This window comes from Vigna angularis, chromosome 6, assembly GCF_016808095.1.
Source record: "Vigna angularis cultivar LongXiaoDou No.4 chromosome 6, ASM1680809v1, whole genome shotgun sequence".
Taxonomy (NCBI): Eukaryota; Viridiplantae; Streptophyta; class Magnoliopsida; order Fabales; family Fabaceae; genus Vigna; species Vigna angularis.
In genome coordinates, this window is record NC_068975.1 from 32,108,462 (window position 1) to 32,123,528 (window position 15,067).

At 28.7% G+C, this 15,067-nt stretch overlaps 2 protein-coding genes across 4 annotated transcripts; both read right to left on the minus strand.

Annotated features, from left to right (window-relative positions):
- Nucleotides 1-515: 515 nt before the first annotated feature.
- LOC108341647 (nuclear transcription factor Y subunit C-3) lies at nt 516-1,082 on the minus strand. Its single transcript, XM_017579305.1, has one exon. It carries the CDS (start codon nt 1,080-1,082, stop codon nt 516-518), a length of 567 nt encoding a protein of 188 aa, XP_017434794.1.
- A 6,400-nt stretch (nt 1,083-7,482) lies between these two features.
- Nucleotides 7,483-12,707, minus strand: LOC108343289 (stem-specific protein TSJT1). 3 transcript variants are annotated; one of them, XM_017581475.2, is made up of 5 exons: nt 12,415-12,707; nt 8,761-9,001; nt 8,560-8,680; nt 8,308-8,417; nt 7,483-7,917 (listed from the first exon to the last, which is right to left on the minus strand). In XM_017581475.2, the coding sequence occupies exons 1-5, from the start codon at nt 12,615-12,617 to the stop codon at nt 7,879-7,881; spliced, it is 714 nt and encodes a 237-aa protein (XP_017436964.1). In that variant the 5' UTR covers nt 12,618-12,707; the 3' UTR covers nt 7,483-7,878. The 3 variants fall into 3 exon arrangements, with proteins under 3 accessions (XP_017436964.1, XP_017436963.1, XP_017436965.1); XM_017581474.2 differs by having other exon boundaries at nt 7,483-7,725; nt 12,415-12,706; XM_017581476.2 differs by having other exon boundaries at nt 7,787-7,927.
- Between the last annotated feature and the right edge of the window lie 2,360 nt (nt 12,708-15,067).

Here is a 15,067-nt window from a genome sequence, read left to right on the forward strand (position 1 = left end):
GTTCTCTAAATTCATGATCTTTCTCTTCTTTCCACTGTCACTTGACAATTTAAAAAACATACTTCTTTTACATATACAGAAAAGTTGAATATAAATTAGGTGATAATTTTCTCAAAAACATCAACTTTTTAAATATCTCAAAAACACAATTAATCATGATATGGATAAATGTTGAATATCTCAAGATGATTCACAGACAAATTCGAATCAAATACAAGCTTAAAGGTTTAGTTCTACCGCATCAAACTACTATTGATCAATCCCAAAAATGGAAACGATTGGTTGAAACCTCCAATATCAGAAGGCAACTTTGGGAATTATCCATCAAATCTGAAAATATGTAGTTCAACACATTTATATTTTTAATCCACACCAAAAAACTACAAATCCATTGTAAAATACGAATGGGGAGCTTAAGTACCATTGTTTTTACCATGTAAATACCGCTCATGAGTTTGTCTTTTAGGTTTTTTATTCTTCATGACATTTTTTTCACCAAATACCTTTTATTTTGTTTAATCATCTGAAGTAGGAGAAGGGTTTTGCTGATTGGGGGGGACAGTTGAACTTGGAACGAGAGGATAGATTTGCAGCGCATGAGGAATTTCAGCAGCAACATAAGGTGGTGGTGGGCTTGCAACATGTTGAGGAGGTGGCATATGAGGAACATTCTCAGTTGGTGTTGGAGCATTGCCTGGAAGCAATGGATGCATCATTGTGTTTTTGTGAACCCTAGGAATGGGGGCAATATCCTCAAGAAAATCAAACACATCAGTCCTGGCAATTGCAGATGCAACGTCAGACTTCTTGATTGTACTCCTATTGTTGTCCTCGGCGTTAGCCCAAGCTTTCATTGTGAGCTCCATTATGAACAGTTCACAGGCCTTGGCAAACACCACAGGAGCCTCAGCTGAAACCAACTTCACATCTGCATCACTCTTCATGATCTTCTTAACCCTCGACATAGGTATCCTGTGTTGATTCCTTAAATCAGTGCTCTCCTCAATTTCCTTCAGTTGTTGTGCCCAAAAGCTCTTCACTTTTTCCTCCAACTGATCCTGTTGTTGCTGTTGTCGGTCCATGCTTCGGAGAGCATAGTGATTCTCTCCTGGGTAGGGTGAAGGAACAGAAGGACCAACAGTCTGAATAGGAGGATTGGTAGGTTTGGACTGATATTGGTTCTTGTTATGTGCTTCTTGTGCAGGAGCAGAACCAATTCCTCTTCATGGTTGACCATGCTGGTTTTGCTCCATGCTAGCTGCTCTAATTGAATTCAAATTAATCTCTGAACAGTCATAGAGCAACAAAATTCAAGAAAAGATGATCATCATATATGCCCTAAGAAAAAACGTTAAGTAATCTCAATAATTATTGACATTGGTCTGAGTCAATTGATTCATATAGAGCATGTGTATCATATAGATCTTTGAATCAAGAAGACTCATGTTTTAAGTGTGGAAAAAAATCAGTAAAAGTAAAGATCACACATGCTGTGAGAAAAATAAATTGACATATAGTACAATTCCATACATCATATTTGCCAATTCAGACATAACCTGACTCTACAAACCCATTACATTTCCCTTTTTGGGGTTATGTAAATGTCAAATGTGTCAAACCTTTAAATCATGTAAGAAGTTTATGTAAATTGTCATTTGTCGAAGTCAATAATGATAGAGCTAGAACATGTCTCATATACCTCAATAAATGAAGAAGACTCCTCAAAATACTTGCAAAAAAATAAATGGGAACAATATATAATATTATTTCACGCATCATGTTTGCTAGTATACATGATTATATCTCACAAACTCATTTCATATAACCCTTTTAAACCCAATTAACAAAACAAATGAGTTGAACTTTAATCCTCATAAAACTAAGATTAAAATTAATGTTTTTTCCAACTTCTAGCACTGATTTAAAAAGGAATCAAATTTATATAACAGCTGCAAAATAACAATCACCACATATTAAAAGTCATGAGCCTTCGCAATACCTTTTAAATTTGTTATTGGAAAAATTAACTAACAAGACTAATTATAACAAACATGTGGGTAATGAAGTAAAATCGAATTTGAGGTAGCAAGAAAAAAAAAACAAAGAGAGAAGTAGGGTTATACCTCAACTTTATTTTGAGCAGATTGATATTTCAGTTCCAACCAAAGAGAGAAATTGGAAAAGAAGATGGTAAAGAAAATGAATAAACATAATTCTTTTAGTTTAATTATATTAAAAGTTTTGATGTATCAAACATGCTTCATGTTAGCATTTGAATTGTTTACATCGACACATTCTCGTTCCAATGTCAGTTGAAAACATTTTTGACACAACAATTTTTTTTTAACATAATTAGATTTAAATGATTATATTCATTCATTTTTAAAATTAGGAACATGTATATGTATAAAAGTTTCGGACATAGACAAATTATAATTTTGCATCAAAGTTTAGGGACTAAAAATATATTTAACCCTTAATTATAATGCACAAAGTTCAAACAATGTTTTTAGCTTTCATAGAAAATTGTACATTACTAATGGACACAATTTATCGATAATACTAAAAATCCATTAGTAAATAATGTTTATTGACAGGCTACTGACAACCAAAATTTTATTGATAAAGTGGTTGTCAGTAAACTTTATTGATAGATACAAAAATCCGTCAATAATTACGACAACCTATCGATAAATATTTGTTTATAATTACCAACAAATTATGATCGTGGTAAAATAAGCTATTGGATCTCCTTCTTCCTTCTTTTCTTATAAGCTATTGGATCTCCTTCTTCCTTCTCGCCATCATCGCGTTGTTACGTCTCACCATCACTTCCAACTCATTATCTTCCTTCTCCTTCTGACCATATTTTTCCTTTATCTTTTTATCAGAAATTGGGTTTAGGCTTGGCTCGATAGCGGGTGAAATAGAAATGCCCAAGAAAAGAGAAATATCGTTAGGATAGACTTTAACCATAGCTCTGATACCATATTAGAAAGTGGGCTTGAAACCTAACTCAACCCCACAAAACCGGCTTGTAAGGTGAGGTTTACACTTCACTTATATATTATAATTTTGCCTTATCTCTAGTCGATGTGGGACTTCCAACACACCCCTTTGCTATCAGAAAGTGGGTCCGATAATTGCTCGATAGCGGATGGAATAGAAATGCTCAAGAAACAAGAAATATCGTTAGGATAGACTTTAACCATAGCACTGATACCATATCAGAAAGTAGGTTTAAGCCTAACTCATCGCCACAAAACCAACTTGTAAGGTGAGGTTTGCACCCCGCTTATATATTATAATTTTGCCTTATCTCTAATCAATGTGGGACTTCCAACATTTTTTTTTTTCCTTTTCCTCCTCCTCCACCTCTAACTCTGATAACCATTGTTATCGTCATGTCATCGATGATCATCCGTTTCACTAGTAAACATTACCGTTGTGTCTCTGCATCACCACTAAGTCACCTCTCCTCATCCTTCTCTTCTTCTTCCTCCTTACCTTCTCTTCTTCTTATCTTTTTCTTCTCACTTATCTCCTCTAAATATACAAAAAAAAACCTCACTAAACTGAACAAGAAATTTGGAGACGGATTTATCAACGAAATGTGTCTATCAGTAATTGCAATAATAAGGAGCTGATAAACATATTCGTTGATAATAAGATTTGTAAATTATTAACGGATGATATCGATAACTTTCGTCTTCGATAATTATGATTCTAAGTTACTGAGAATAATATTTTTTTCATAATACTAATTATAATTTATAAACATATCTTTCTCATAAATTTTACGGACAATTTCGTACTTAAAAAATTATTTATAAGAAAAATCTATTGATAAGTTTGAATTTATTGATTGTCAATTATGTGAAATTGTTATAGTATTTCTAAAGAAAAATATCATGCAAATGGTTGAAGACAAAAAGAAATTGCGAATAAAAACTATATATATTATAAACACAAATGTTTTGAAACAAAATGCAATATAAATTGCACGAAGAAAACACACATAAGAATATATATATATATATATATATTAACTTTGCTTTGAACAATCTATATTTTCGTCCAGAGAGAAGTTTAATAGGAAAACGAAAAAAGTAGCAAAAATAAAAGTTTAATCAAAGAACAGTGTCACGTGCAAAATGTCTTGCGTGAGTGTGGGGGTAGGTGCTCATTTATTAGTTTTCGGTTACATAATACAAAAGTCTCATTTAACGTATAATTTATTTCTTTTTGTCTTGTAACAAAGCAACTCAATGTTTTTCAGTCTTCAGTTAAATTATTAAAAAAAAATTACTAATACACCTAATTATTGATTAAAAGAATAATATTACAAATTAGATCAAAATTAATTAGCAAATAAAAAGAAGAAAACACAGAAAAGTATATATATATATATATATATATATATATATATATATATATATATATATATATATATATATATATATATATTATATAAAGAACTTTTTTGGTCTATTAAAGAATTGTTAAACCCCACACAAACCCATTTTTAAAAGTTTAAAATGTGAATTTGAATCTTATGTTTAGTAAAAATAGAAAATGAAACAATATAAAATGAAAAAATTCCTCAAATTTATTGTTTTAATATTTTAAATTAAAAATAATATAACTATTTTCATAAATCTCCTTTAAAAACTCAACACCCATTCCATATCTACTTCAAACTCAAGAACATGAAATTATATTAGAAGAATTTTTACTTTTCACAATTAAAATCACTTATAAAACTGAGAATTTGATATTAACGATTAAAGTGTCCTCTAGCACAAATTAGCAATAAAAGGACAATCATATTTATTTATCTATCTATTTCTCTATATATAATATGCTATTGTGGCATTTCCATGAAACATAAACAACAGCACGAAAAGTTACAATCACAAAATTAAAATAAAAAGTCAACGAACAATATACTTTATACCTAAACACTATCGAATTCGACTATGAGACATGGGAAGCAGAAAAATACTAAGAGGTGAAGGGAGAAGATATACCTCAACTCTGAATACCACAGATTGAGATTTCAGTTCCAAACAAGAGAGAGAAAAGAAAATGATGACTTTAAGAAAATTGCAATGAAAGTCATTTAGGTAAAGAATTGAGTTCTTTTAATTGCTGCAATAAATTTTTTTAATTTTCAACTATTTTTTCTTAATGTTGCAATAAATTTTTAACGTTGAAATAATTTATTTAAGTTACTGATTTAATCAAATGCTCCTGTAACCATTTATGACATTATAAGTTCAATTCAAAGCAATTGCACTTGTACAATCAAATGCTTTAGTTTTCACTTAGGATTATTTTTTTTTCATTCAACTCAATAATAAACTTTCTTTTATCTTACTAGTGCAAAAGACACTTTTTATAATGACTATTTATACCGGTGATAATTTTCCAAGTATAAAAAGTTATACAGTGACATAATTATAAATATGATAACATGTTTTATATTAATTGTAGTTATAAGACATGTAAAAAGTGGACGCAGTACAAGTTTTATAATAAAGAAGAAAACTTTTTATATTAGTTCTAGTTATAATAGGTATAGAAAGTGGACCGATGACATTTTTGTAATACATAAGAAAACTTTATACCGGTTTTAATTACAACTGATATAGAAAATAAATGTGGTGACATTTTTGTAATAAATAATAAAACTTTTTATATTGATTCTAATTAGAATTGGTATAGAAGATGGTGGTTGATTTGCATAGCTTTTATTGGTGTTTTACCAAGTTGTGATGGTGGATTGAGGGTTTTGAGTTTTGAATTGTGGATACGGAGTTGTGTGTGACTTCAATGTGTAATGATTGTGGTTGTTTTTCTTACAGGTTGCAGAGACAGATCTATAGTGGTTACATGATATTGTGTAATGATTTTTGCGTTATTCATGACTTGAATCTGGTTCATGGTGGTTATTGGTGCTTGGTTGTGTTATCTATTTGTTTGTGGCTCACACGATGGTGGTCGTCTCTATGGTGCAGGTTTCTATGACATTGTTTATGGTTGTAACACTGAGATTTTTGTAACGATGAACTTGCAATGTGCAGAACTATGAAAGGATGGTGCGTTTTGGTTCTGTTTCAATCACGATGGAGAGGTGTTTGAGTAGTGGTGGCACTTTGAACATTAGTTTCATGAGGTGATTGAATGATGTGTTCGCTATTTGAAATGCTTTTTTTATATTAGTTGTGCGTTTAACTAGTATAAAAAGTGATACTTTTTACATTACTTCTCTAATGAGTATAGAAAATAGATATTTTTTATAATCCTTCTTTTATACAGGTATATCAATCTTAGGACCGATAAAAAAAAGTTTCTTTCAACCATAAAAGAAGTCTTTTTTTTCATTATTGTGTAAATTAATTCTCTCACAATCTTAATTATTCTTTTCCTCTTTGACAATTTTAAAATGTTTTTTTTCTCTTTAACTTTTAGAAAAAAAACTAATTAAGGTATGTTTTGTCAATGTAATGAAATTTATAAATTATCTTTTAGTGATTGAATTGATTTATTTACACTAAAAATATATATAAACTAGTGACTCAAATATATAATAACCATTGCTAAATTTTTCTGTAAATTGGTAAAAATACATGTGCTACATGTGTGTTATTTTTTTATAATAAAAAAATAATAATAATTTATTATTATTATAATTATAAAATTAAAATATAAATATTTTTTATAATTTTATTATAAATATTTTTTATTTATTTTATAGTAATTTTTTAATTAAAAATATTAAGTTTAAAAACACGATTAAGTAAAAAAATTAGCTAAATTTAAAAAATTCATTTAAAAGGTAAAATTTATAAAATAATTATTTTAATTTAAAAAACTATTTAAAAATGAAATAATAAAATAAATTTGTCCATAAAAAAGATAAATATTTTTTATATATAGATATAGATAACTTGTTCATAATTAATTATTTCAATTTTATATGGTGAAGAGGTAATGTAAGAAAATTGTATCAAAAGGACTCAAACATACTTATAAAATATCATTTTTTTCTATAGATTATTTTTTGCTATTTGCTTTTTTAGATTTTTTTTTTTAAAAAAAAAAACTCTTACCCATGATGAAAAAATGGAAAAGGTGAAGTCTCACGTAATAATAATGGATCACACTGTACATTTTATTTTTAACTATTTAGATTGTGTTAGCGAAATGATTAAATTAAACACATAATTCATTAAAATTAGAATTTGATTCAACACTAAATCAAAATAAAGGTCAAATTAAACAAACTATAGCAAATCAGTATTTAAGCTTTTTTCTTTCTTAAAAATCTTACTGATTTTAGTTATTTTTACATTATTTTTCTCAACCTTAGTTTATATAATTATACGTTTTAATTATCTAATTTTCATTATAGTTTTTTTATGTTAGGTTGTTCCAATATGAATCATTTTTGCGGACACACTTGATATAGAATGAGTATGAGAGAAACTCAGGCACATTTTTATTACATCAGAAAGCGCAACTGTACACCAGAAACATAGTAAATCCTATCTAATGAACAAACAATTACTACCAGTAGCACTTTTCTCATAGTTACCAAAAGGTATTTACATGGTCCCTTGTGCATGCCTTACAGTCATCACTCCATTAACACATCACACCATACTGTACTCCAAGATGGATCTAGTACTCTGTGGCTGCAAGAACTGTTGATCCCTCCACCTGATCATTCATCCAAGTTCATTTATGGAGGGAGCAACAGAGTCAAGACATAAACCATGAATGCAAAAATAAATTTTGGAAGTCAAGCTGTAAGGAATTAAATAAATAAATATATAATATTTTTGTGTGGTGGAGTTTCCAATTTCTTTCTTGTTAACCCAGCCAGCCAAAGACGTCGTACCTAAACCAGACCTGCCAACCACTTGAGAACCAAATCAAATATACATTCTAATTTTGCTGTTGCGGATGTTTCAAGGAGAACTATCACTATATTAAAATTTAATTGCTACTTGCAATTCTATTTGCATAATTAATTTCTACTCTAACCTTTTTAAACTCTAGAAACAGATGTGGAGATCGAGTTTAAGTTAGTCTAATCCATTCTTTTTGGAAACCTATCCTTTTTTATTTAGTGTAATGTTGCTGTATTCATGGTGTTTTTATGAACTCATGTTCTGGTGTTAATAATCTCCAATTACTATTTGGACTGATTTTCTATTCTAAATAGAGGAAAAGAATATTTTGTAGAGAGAACTGAGAGTTTTACCAGCAATAATACTTAAATTCTTGTCATCTATTTACCTTAAAAGTCGCACCCCAGATTTCTTCTTCTTCGGCAGGTACTGCAGTAATCTTGTTCTTTGGATTCTCATAGCATCTCAATCCTCCAACTGCTGTAGAGTAAAAGCATCCTGTACAATTCAGACAATAATTAATGAGAGGATACATATACTTTTGGGAGTAAATCTAAAATAGAATGTTGACAATGTCGATGTAATAAGTAGTTGCCGAAATGTTAAGAATTGTGATGTTTTCTAATAAAATTAAACACACCTTGAGGGAAAGAAGCAAGCGACTTGCCACAAGAACCTTTAAGCAAGTCTGCATCATCAGCAAAAGCTACGTATCCATCAGCTGTAATTCCCCAAAAGAGAGGAACTTTACCAGCTTGATCCTGTAAAAACAAAACAAGCCAAGGTTGAGTAGAAAAGACTGAAGATCGTGACAAATTGATGGGATGGCTAGATAACTTACAGAAGCCACAAAGACTGTAGAAGTGGACTTGTCAAAAACTATAAAAGCAAAGCTCCCACTGAGGTGGCAAACAACACGATTGGCAGGGTAGGGTGCTCGATCACGCAAAGCTTTGTAAGCCTCAATCACCAAAATCACTTCACTGGCTGATTTGGCCAGTCCATACTGTTGTCTCAGACTGCCCAAATTGTCAAGAGCTCCCTCAAACAAGCAGAATATTTCATCCTTAACAGCAAATGATCTGACATTTTACAGTTAACATTTAGACCCAACACTGATACAGATAAAGAAATAGATTAAAAAGTTCAATGAGAAACAGTGAAACAGTGCAATCTAACTGAACACAAAGTGCACAATCTAAGTACAAGTGGCGTGCTGCTTTCAATGTGATAATAAGGATGTGCTGCTCAAAGCTCAAATACAAAGGTAAAATGTGCATTGCCCTTGTAATTTTCAATTTACAAGTTTTTTGCATCGCTACTCCTATCAGGCATCATCTATGTGACACTTTTCTTCCCACAAGCAAAGCTTAAATTTCAAAATACTCAATTGACTTAATTAGTTTATACCTCAATAAATGAGGGACCTATTTTTTTGTTTTTTTTTTTAATATGAAAAGGAGTGGGTGAAGATTACCTTCACACAAAAGAAAGAAAGGAATAAGACATCCAACCTATCTTGATACGGCACTTCCACTACAGATATGTTTATGTATATTTTAAAAATAAATAAAAATTCAAAAGCATATTTTAAATAAAAGCTATCCATCTGACTTTTGATTAAGAAAACTTCTTGACAAATGAATGAAAAAGAAAACTCCATGACAAGAATATAAATAGCTTCATCAAAGTGTTTTGAATCTTTTGCCTGGACCACCAACCTAATCTATCTTATCCTTATCTATTTATCTCATTCGTCCTATTTGGACAAAAAAGCAAAATAATGGAACGAAAGCAACAGTCCAGCCAGTAAAAGTCAGCATTTTGAGTGGAAAAAATCACACGCAATGTATAGACTAATAATTCAAATAGAACCCACCAGAACTGGCACCGAATTTTTCATCTATTTCTCAAAGAAAACAAATTAAAACATAAACAATAATTACCATGATGTTCTAAATTATTCAATTTAGACTGTATTACCATTTTAATTTAGTTGAATTTAAGCATGATGAATAAATAATTAAGAGAGTAGTTGGTAGGAAGACTGAAACAACACCAACTATAATATATAGAATTTTTATATTTAATAAATATTAAAATAAAAATGGAACATAATTAAACATGCACAAAAAAATTATTTTAATTTTATTAAAAAAATATACATTAATGTAAACACTACCTAATTTATTTCACCAACATATATTAAAAATATTCAATTAATAACTGTTATTTCATTTATAGCCGTTAATAGAACCTTATAACATGTATGTTCGGTAAATATAATGTTAAAGTCAATATTAACTAAATATAAAATTAATATTAATATTAACTGATACTATAAGCTAATTTCAGTTTTTGACTTACACTAACTTGATAAAAAATTTCCTAATAACACTTTCTCAACAAAGATCAACCCCACTCTTATAAACCACAGACCATGGAAATGGATTCATCTCACTCTAGGATCTCATGTGAAAGGAAACTCGTAAGAATATTGAATATTTCATTCATCCAATTATATAAGTTAAAAATCATGGACATTCAAAATTATTTAATATCTTAAATTTATGTTTTTGATAACATCAAAATTCAGCGTAAATTTATGTTTTTGATAAATCAAAAATTCAAAAAGTAATATAAGCATTAAAGTTTATTCTGTGATCATAAAATTAAACATAATTCTCTTACTTTATATTTTAAATAATAAATTTTAATTAAAATAATTACTTTACTAATTTTATCCTTTAATTTTTTTTATTTAACGTGTTTTTTCTTTTAAATTTAACTATTTTTAAAAATTAAAATAACTATCTATGATAGAAAAATTATTTATAAAATCAATAATAAAATTATAAAAATTATTTGTATTTATATTTATATTTTACTTTTATAATAATAATTTTATTATTTTTATTATAAAAAATTGAACACATGCATATTTTCGCTAATAGTAATTATCATGGAAAGTCAAATAAGAATTTATCCACCAATTACGTCAAAGGATTTTTGTCTATTTAAATTAAAAGGATTTTTGTGTATTTAAATTAAATGAATGATGAGTTTTATACCGGATAATCTCTTTTAGCACAAAGATGAATCCATCTCAAAAAAAACTTATATTTGTAATCTGAACAGTTTTGTTATATACTATTTGATTGTAATGGAAAAAACAACTGTGACAGAATCCATATTATGATGTATGATATTGCAGTATATTTTGAAATCTGGGTCAGAATGACCAATCATACTCCTCAACCCACAAATCAGTATGAGAAAAATCATTTAAAGACTTGAAAATTCATCAAAATATAACTCTGTAGAACATTATTTCATGACAGGTTGTTCAATGAAACAACTTTTTTTTACAATAATTTGGTTTCTTTTAAATAAAAAGTAACAAAAAAATTTATTTTAAGATAAATTCTATGATTAATATCATTTTATAGTATCAAAATTTAAATATTAAGATATTTTTATTTTCATATATATTTTAAACATTAAAACTTATAACAAAAAAACTCATTTTTAACTTTTTATTGATATTCAATGAAAAACAATGTTTACAGAGTATTTAGCTATTATTTTATTGATATTAGTTTGACATCAAATCATTTATGTTAAGATTTTAAAATTGAAATTAAATCATGATCACTTCAAATAGCTGTTTCGTTTTAAAAACCTTGAATAAAAAAAAAAGCAAATTGGTTTTTATGTTTTATTTAAGGTTTATGTTTCTTTCAACAATAAATAACTTGTATTGGTTTTCCTTGATCAGGACAGAATGTGACAACAATACAACTCAGAATTATGGGTGAATTCTCAAAACTGTGGATCACATCTTCTCTTCCTCTTCTCACATCAGAATCTCCCACTTTTCTCAGTATGATTAATAATTTAATTTTCTTCACTTTCCTCTTTGGCTGTGTGACGCTGAAATTATTATTACTGTAGAAATTAGATCATTCACCCACCCACTCCCAACAGTTACCATTATGCAAAATTATGCATTTTCTAAATTATTTTCATAATATTCTTGGGTCTAATCATCTACCTGTTTTTTATTCTAAAAACTTGTCTTGTATAATTTTTTAGTCTTAGTTCATCATTTTATTATAAAATAATTAAAAATATTTATCAAAACTGAAAATATAACAAGTTTTACTTTCAAATAATACTATAAACATTGCTCATGAAGTTCCTAAAATATGCAATATAATTAAGTAGTCCGTTATCCATATGATCCACGCATCAATCAATCAGCAGCAAATGTTTTCCACCAATCATGCTCTCGCATGATTTACATTAACAATAACCGATCCAACACGATTCTTCCATTTTGTGTCTGAAATTTTTAGAATCAAGCAATTGATTAATTCCAATTTCTTAATTATACTTCGTAAACACTCTTCCTTTTATGTTTGGTGAGAATCAACACGATAACAAGTAAGTGTGTTAGGTGAAATTTATGAAATTTCAAAACATTTAAAAATACCTAGGATGCCAGGGTGATTCGCTGTGGTGTGTGTAAGCCAACTGCACATGTTCCCCCACCTGCAGCGACACCGCCGATGCTTTGCTTTCCACAAAACGTGTCAGTAGTTTCGCTGCTGATGTCTTTGGTGACGGTGTTCGACTGCCTGCGGCTACCAACTCCTCGGGAGGCGACACCACAGAGCTGCTCAAGATTGCCAACATTTTTCTCTCTCTAAAATGAAAGAAAGAAAAATAAAAAAAATATATCGCAAAAGTACACGGAAGTGAGAATGGATAGGAAGTGCGTGTAGAGTGTGGGTTTCGTTATAAAGAGAAGGAACGAGGGTAGCACGGTTATTTCATACATAAATTAAAAAATAAAATATTGATGTGTGAATAACTCCGTCTTTACCCATTGAAGAAAACAAAATAAATTGTTCGTTGGTGGGACCCATGCGAGGGTGATGATGTTTTGAGCAGGAGAATCAGGATCAGATACCTTTTTGGCTTTAGCCATTGTGATTATCATTACTCGGTATGGTATCAACACCGTCTGTTTTGTGGGTATGGATCCAGGATGGACAGGAGTTATCTCCTGCGGAATTGTGCAGAATTACTTTTGTTTGCACCTTCTTTCCATTTAGATATTTTCGGTGCAATAGGATTGTATTTTTTTTATTGTACCGTATGAGTAAATGCACCTCAAAATTTCTTCCCATTGGTCATATCATGGTGAGAGTTCTTAAAACTCACAATTGGATTACCTCGAGTCTACAAGGTTGTGAACAAGTCTCATGTTGCTTGTTTATTTCTTCAATTTTCCATCAAGATCTTAATATTTTTCTATGTGAAGATAATTTTCTCTGTTTTTCTTTTGTGGATTTAAGTGTTTCCAACATCATCAAATCCTTTCAAATTCTCTTCAAAAATATATGTTATGATATATTCTCTTTCCAACCAAAAATAAAAGAAAAAATATAATAAAACTTAAAAGAAAACGCAGAATGGTAATGTAAATCCAGTGTGAAACATAAGAGAATAATACTCTTACAAGAGTAATGAAAACAGCAAAAATCCAAAATTTTATTCAGAATCAGTTTGTCATGAGAGAAAGAGGGTGACAGAGAAAAGAAAGGAAAGAGAATGATGATTTGGTTGAGAAAAAAATATATAAAAGATATGAAAATTGATATATCAATTTGATATTTATCATTTTATATGCTAAGAAGAAATGTGAGAAGATAACAGCATATATAGTGGAACATGATTCATTATTTTCCTGCTTAATGTTGTTGTAATGTAAAATAATTATGACCTGACCCATAATCTTGTTACGACGTCAGCCTTCTCAAAAATTATGATAGATAAGAAATAAATAATAGAGAAATTGAATTCATTAAATAATGTTATAAGTAAAATTTTCATTTTTCTCCTTATTTTATTGTGAAATCTTATCTTTTTAAAATAATTTATTTTACATTTTCTCCTTAAAATATGTTTATGTTTGTGTGTATGTGTGTGCTTGTCTACGACTGTGTTTGTGTGTATGTGTCTGTGTATCTATATCTGTAAGTTTTTGTGTTTGTCTGTGATTTTGTGTATATGTGTGTTTGTGTATATGTGTCTTTGTGTATTTGTGTAAGTGTTTGTGTGTCTGTGTCTATGTGTCTATGTCTTTGAGTATGTGTTTGTGTGTTTATTAGTGCTGTCAAAATATATCAAAACCCGCGGGCCAACTGACCCATCATGGGTTTTAGTCCGGTTGAGTTTGGAAAAAGTGAAATTATTTTAAACAGACTAATTTTCAACCCGACTCATTTGGGTTGAACCCGTGGTGAATCGAATTTAATTATTTATTATTTTGTGTTTTAATTATTAGTTAACATTTTTTTGATTGTATTGTAAATGAAAATAAAGAAAAAGATGTTTCAAAGAAAGTAAAATATTATAAAATTATCCATTAAAGACTGTAATATTATAAATTGAGAAGTGATACAAAAAATATCAATATTATAAACTTATTTATTCACTTTTTGGATTTGTTTTTGGATTACATTTAAACTTTATGTTAATTTTTTTTATTTTTGAATTGTTTTTAGAATTTAACCTCATTTTAGAATGAAATTATTTAAATTTAAATTATAAACAAATTATAAATTTTTTTAGATAAAAAAAAATTATTCTTTTAAATATCTAGCTTTCCAATAATATAATATTTTTAACATTTTTAGTTGAACATATATTCCTCTACAGCTCTTAGACAACACATCCAACCCCAAACATTATATTTTCAAGCCAAAATAAACTCGATTTAACTTATATCTATTTACAATTAAACTTTTTAATTAATAAAATAATTAAATAGCTTTTATAAAGATTATTTTCCCTCTAAAGTATTTTTTAGAGCATTACATATTTATTATATGTGTGAATGATCTTAATAGTATCTATTTACGTGTATACGAAAATAACAATTCATTTTTATTTTAAACATATAACTGTTTTAGTAACAAAGTAATAGCCCATAATTTTAACAAATTAAAATTGATTTACTTTTTTGTCAATCTTAAACATATGAAAAAGAAAACACATATAAATTATTTTTCTTAATTTATTAGATCAATCAACAAAAGGATCACCCTAAAATGACATCTCATGGCTATTGAGAACGA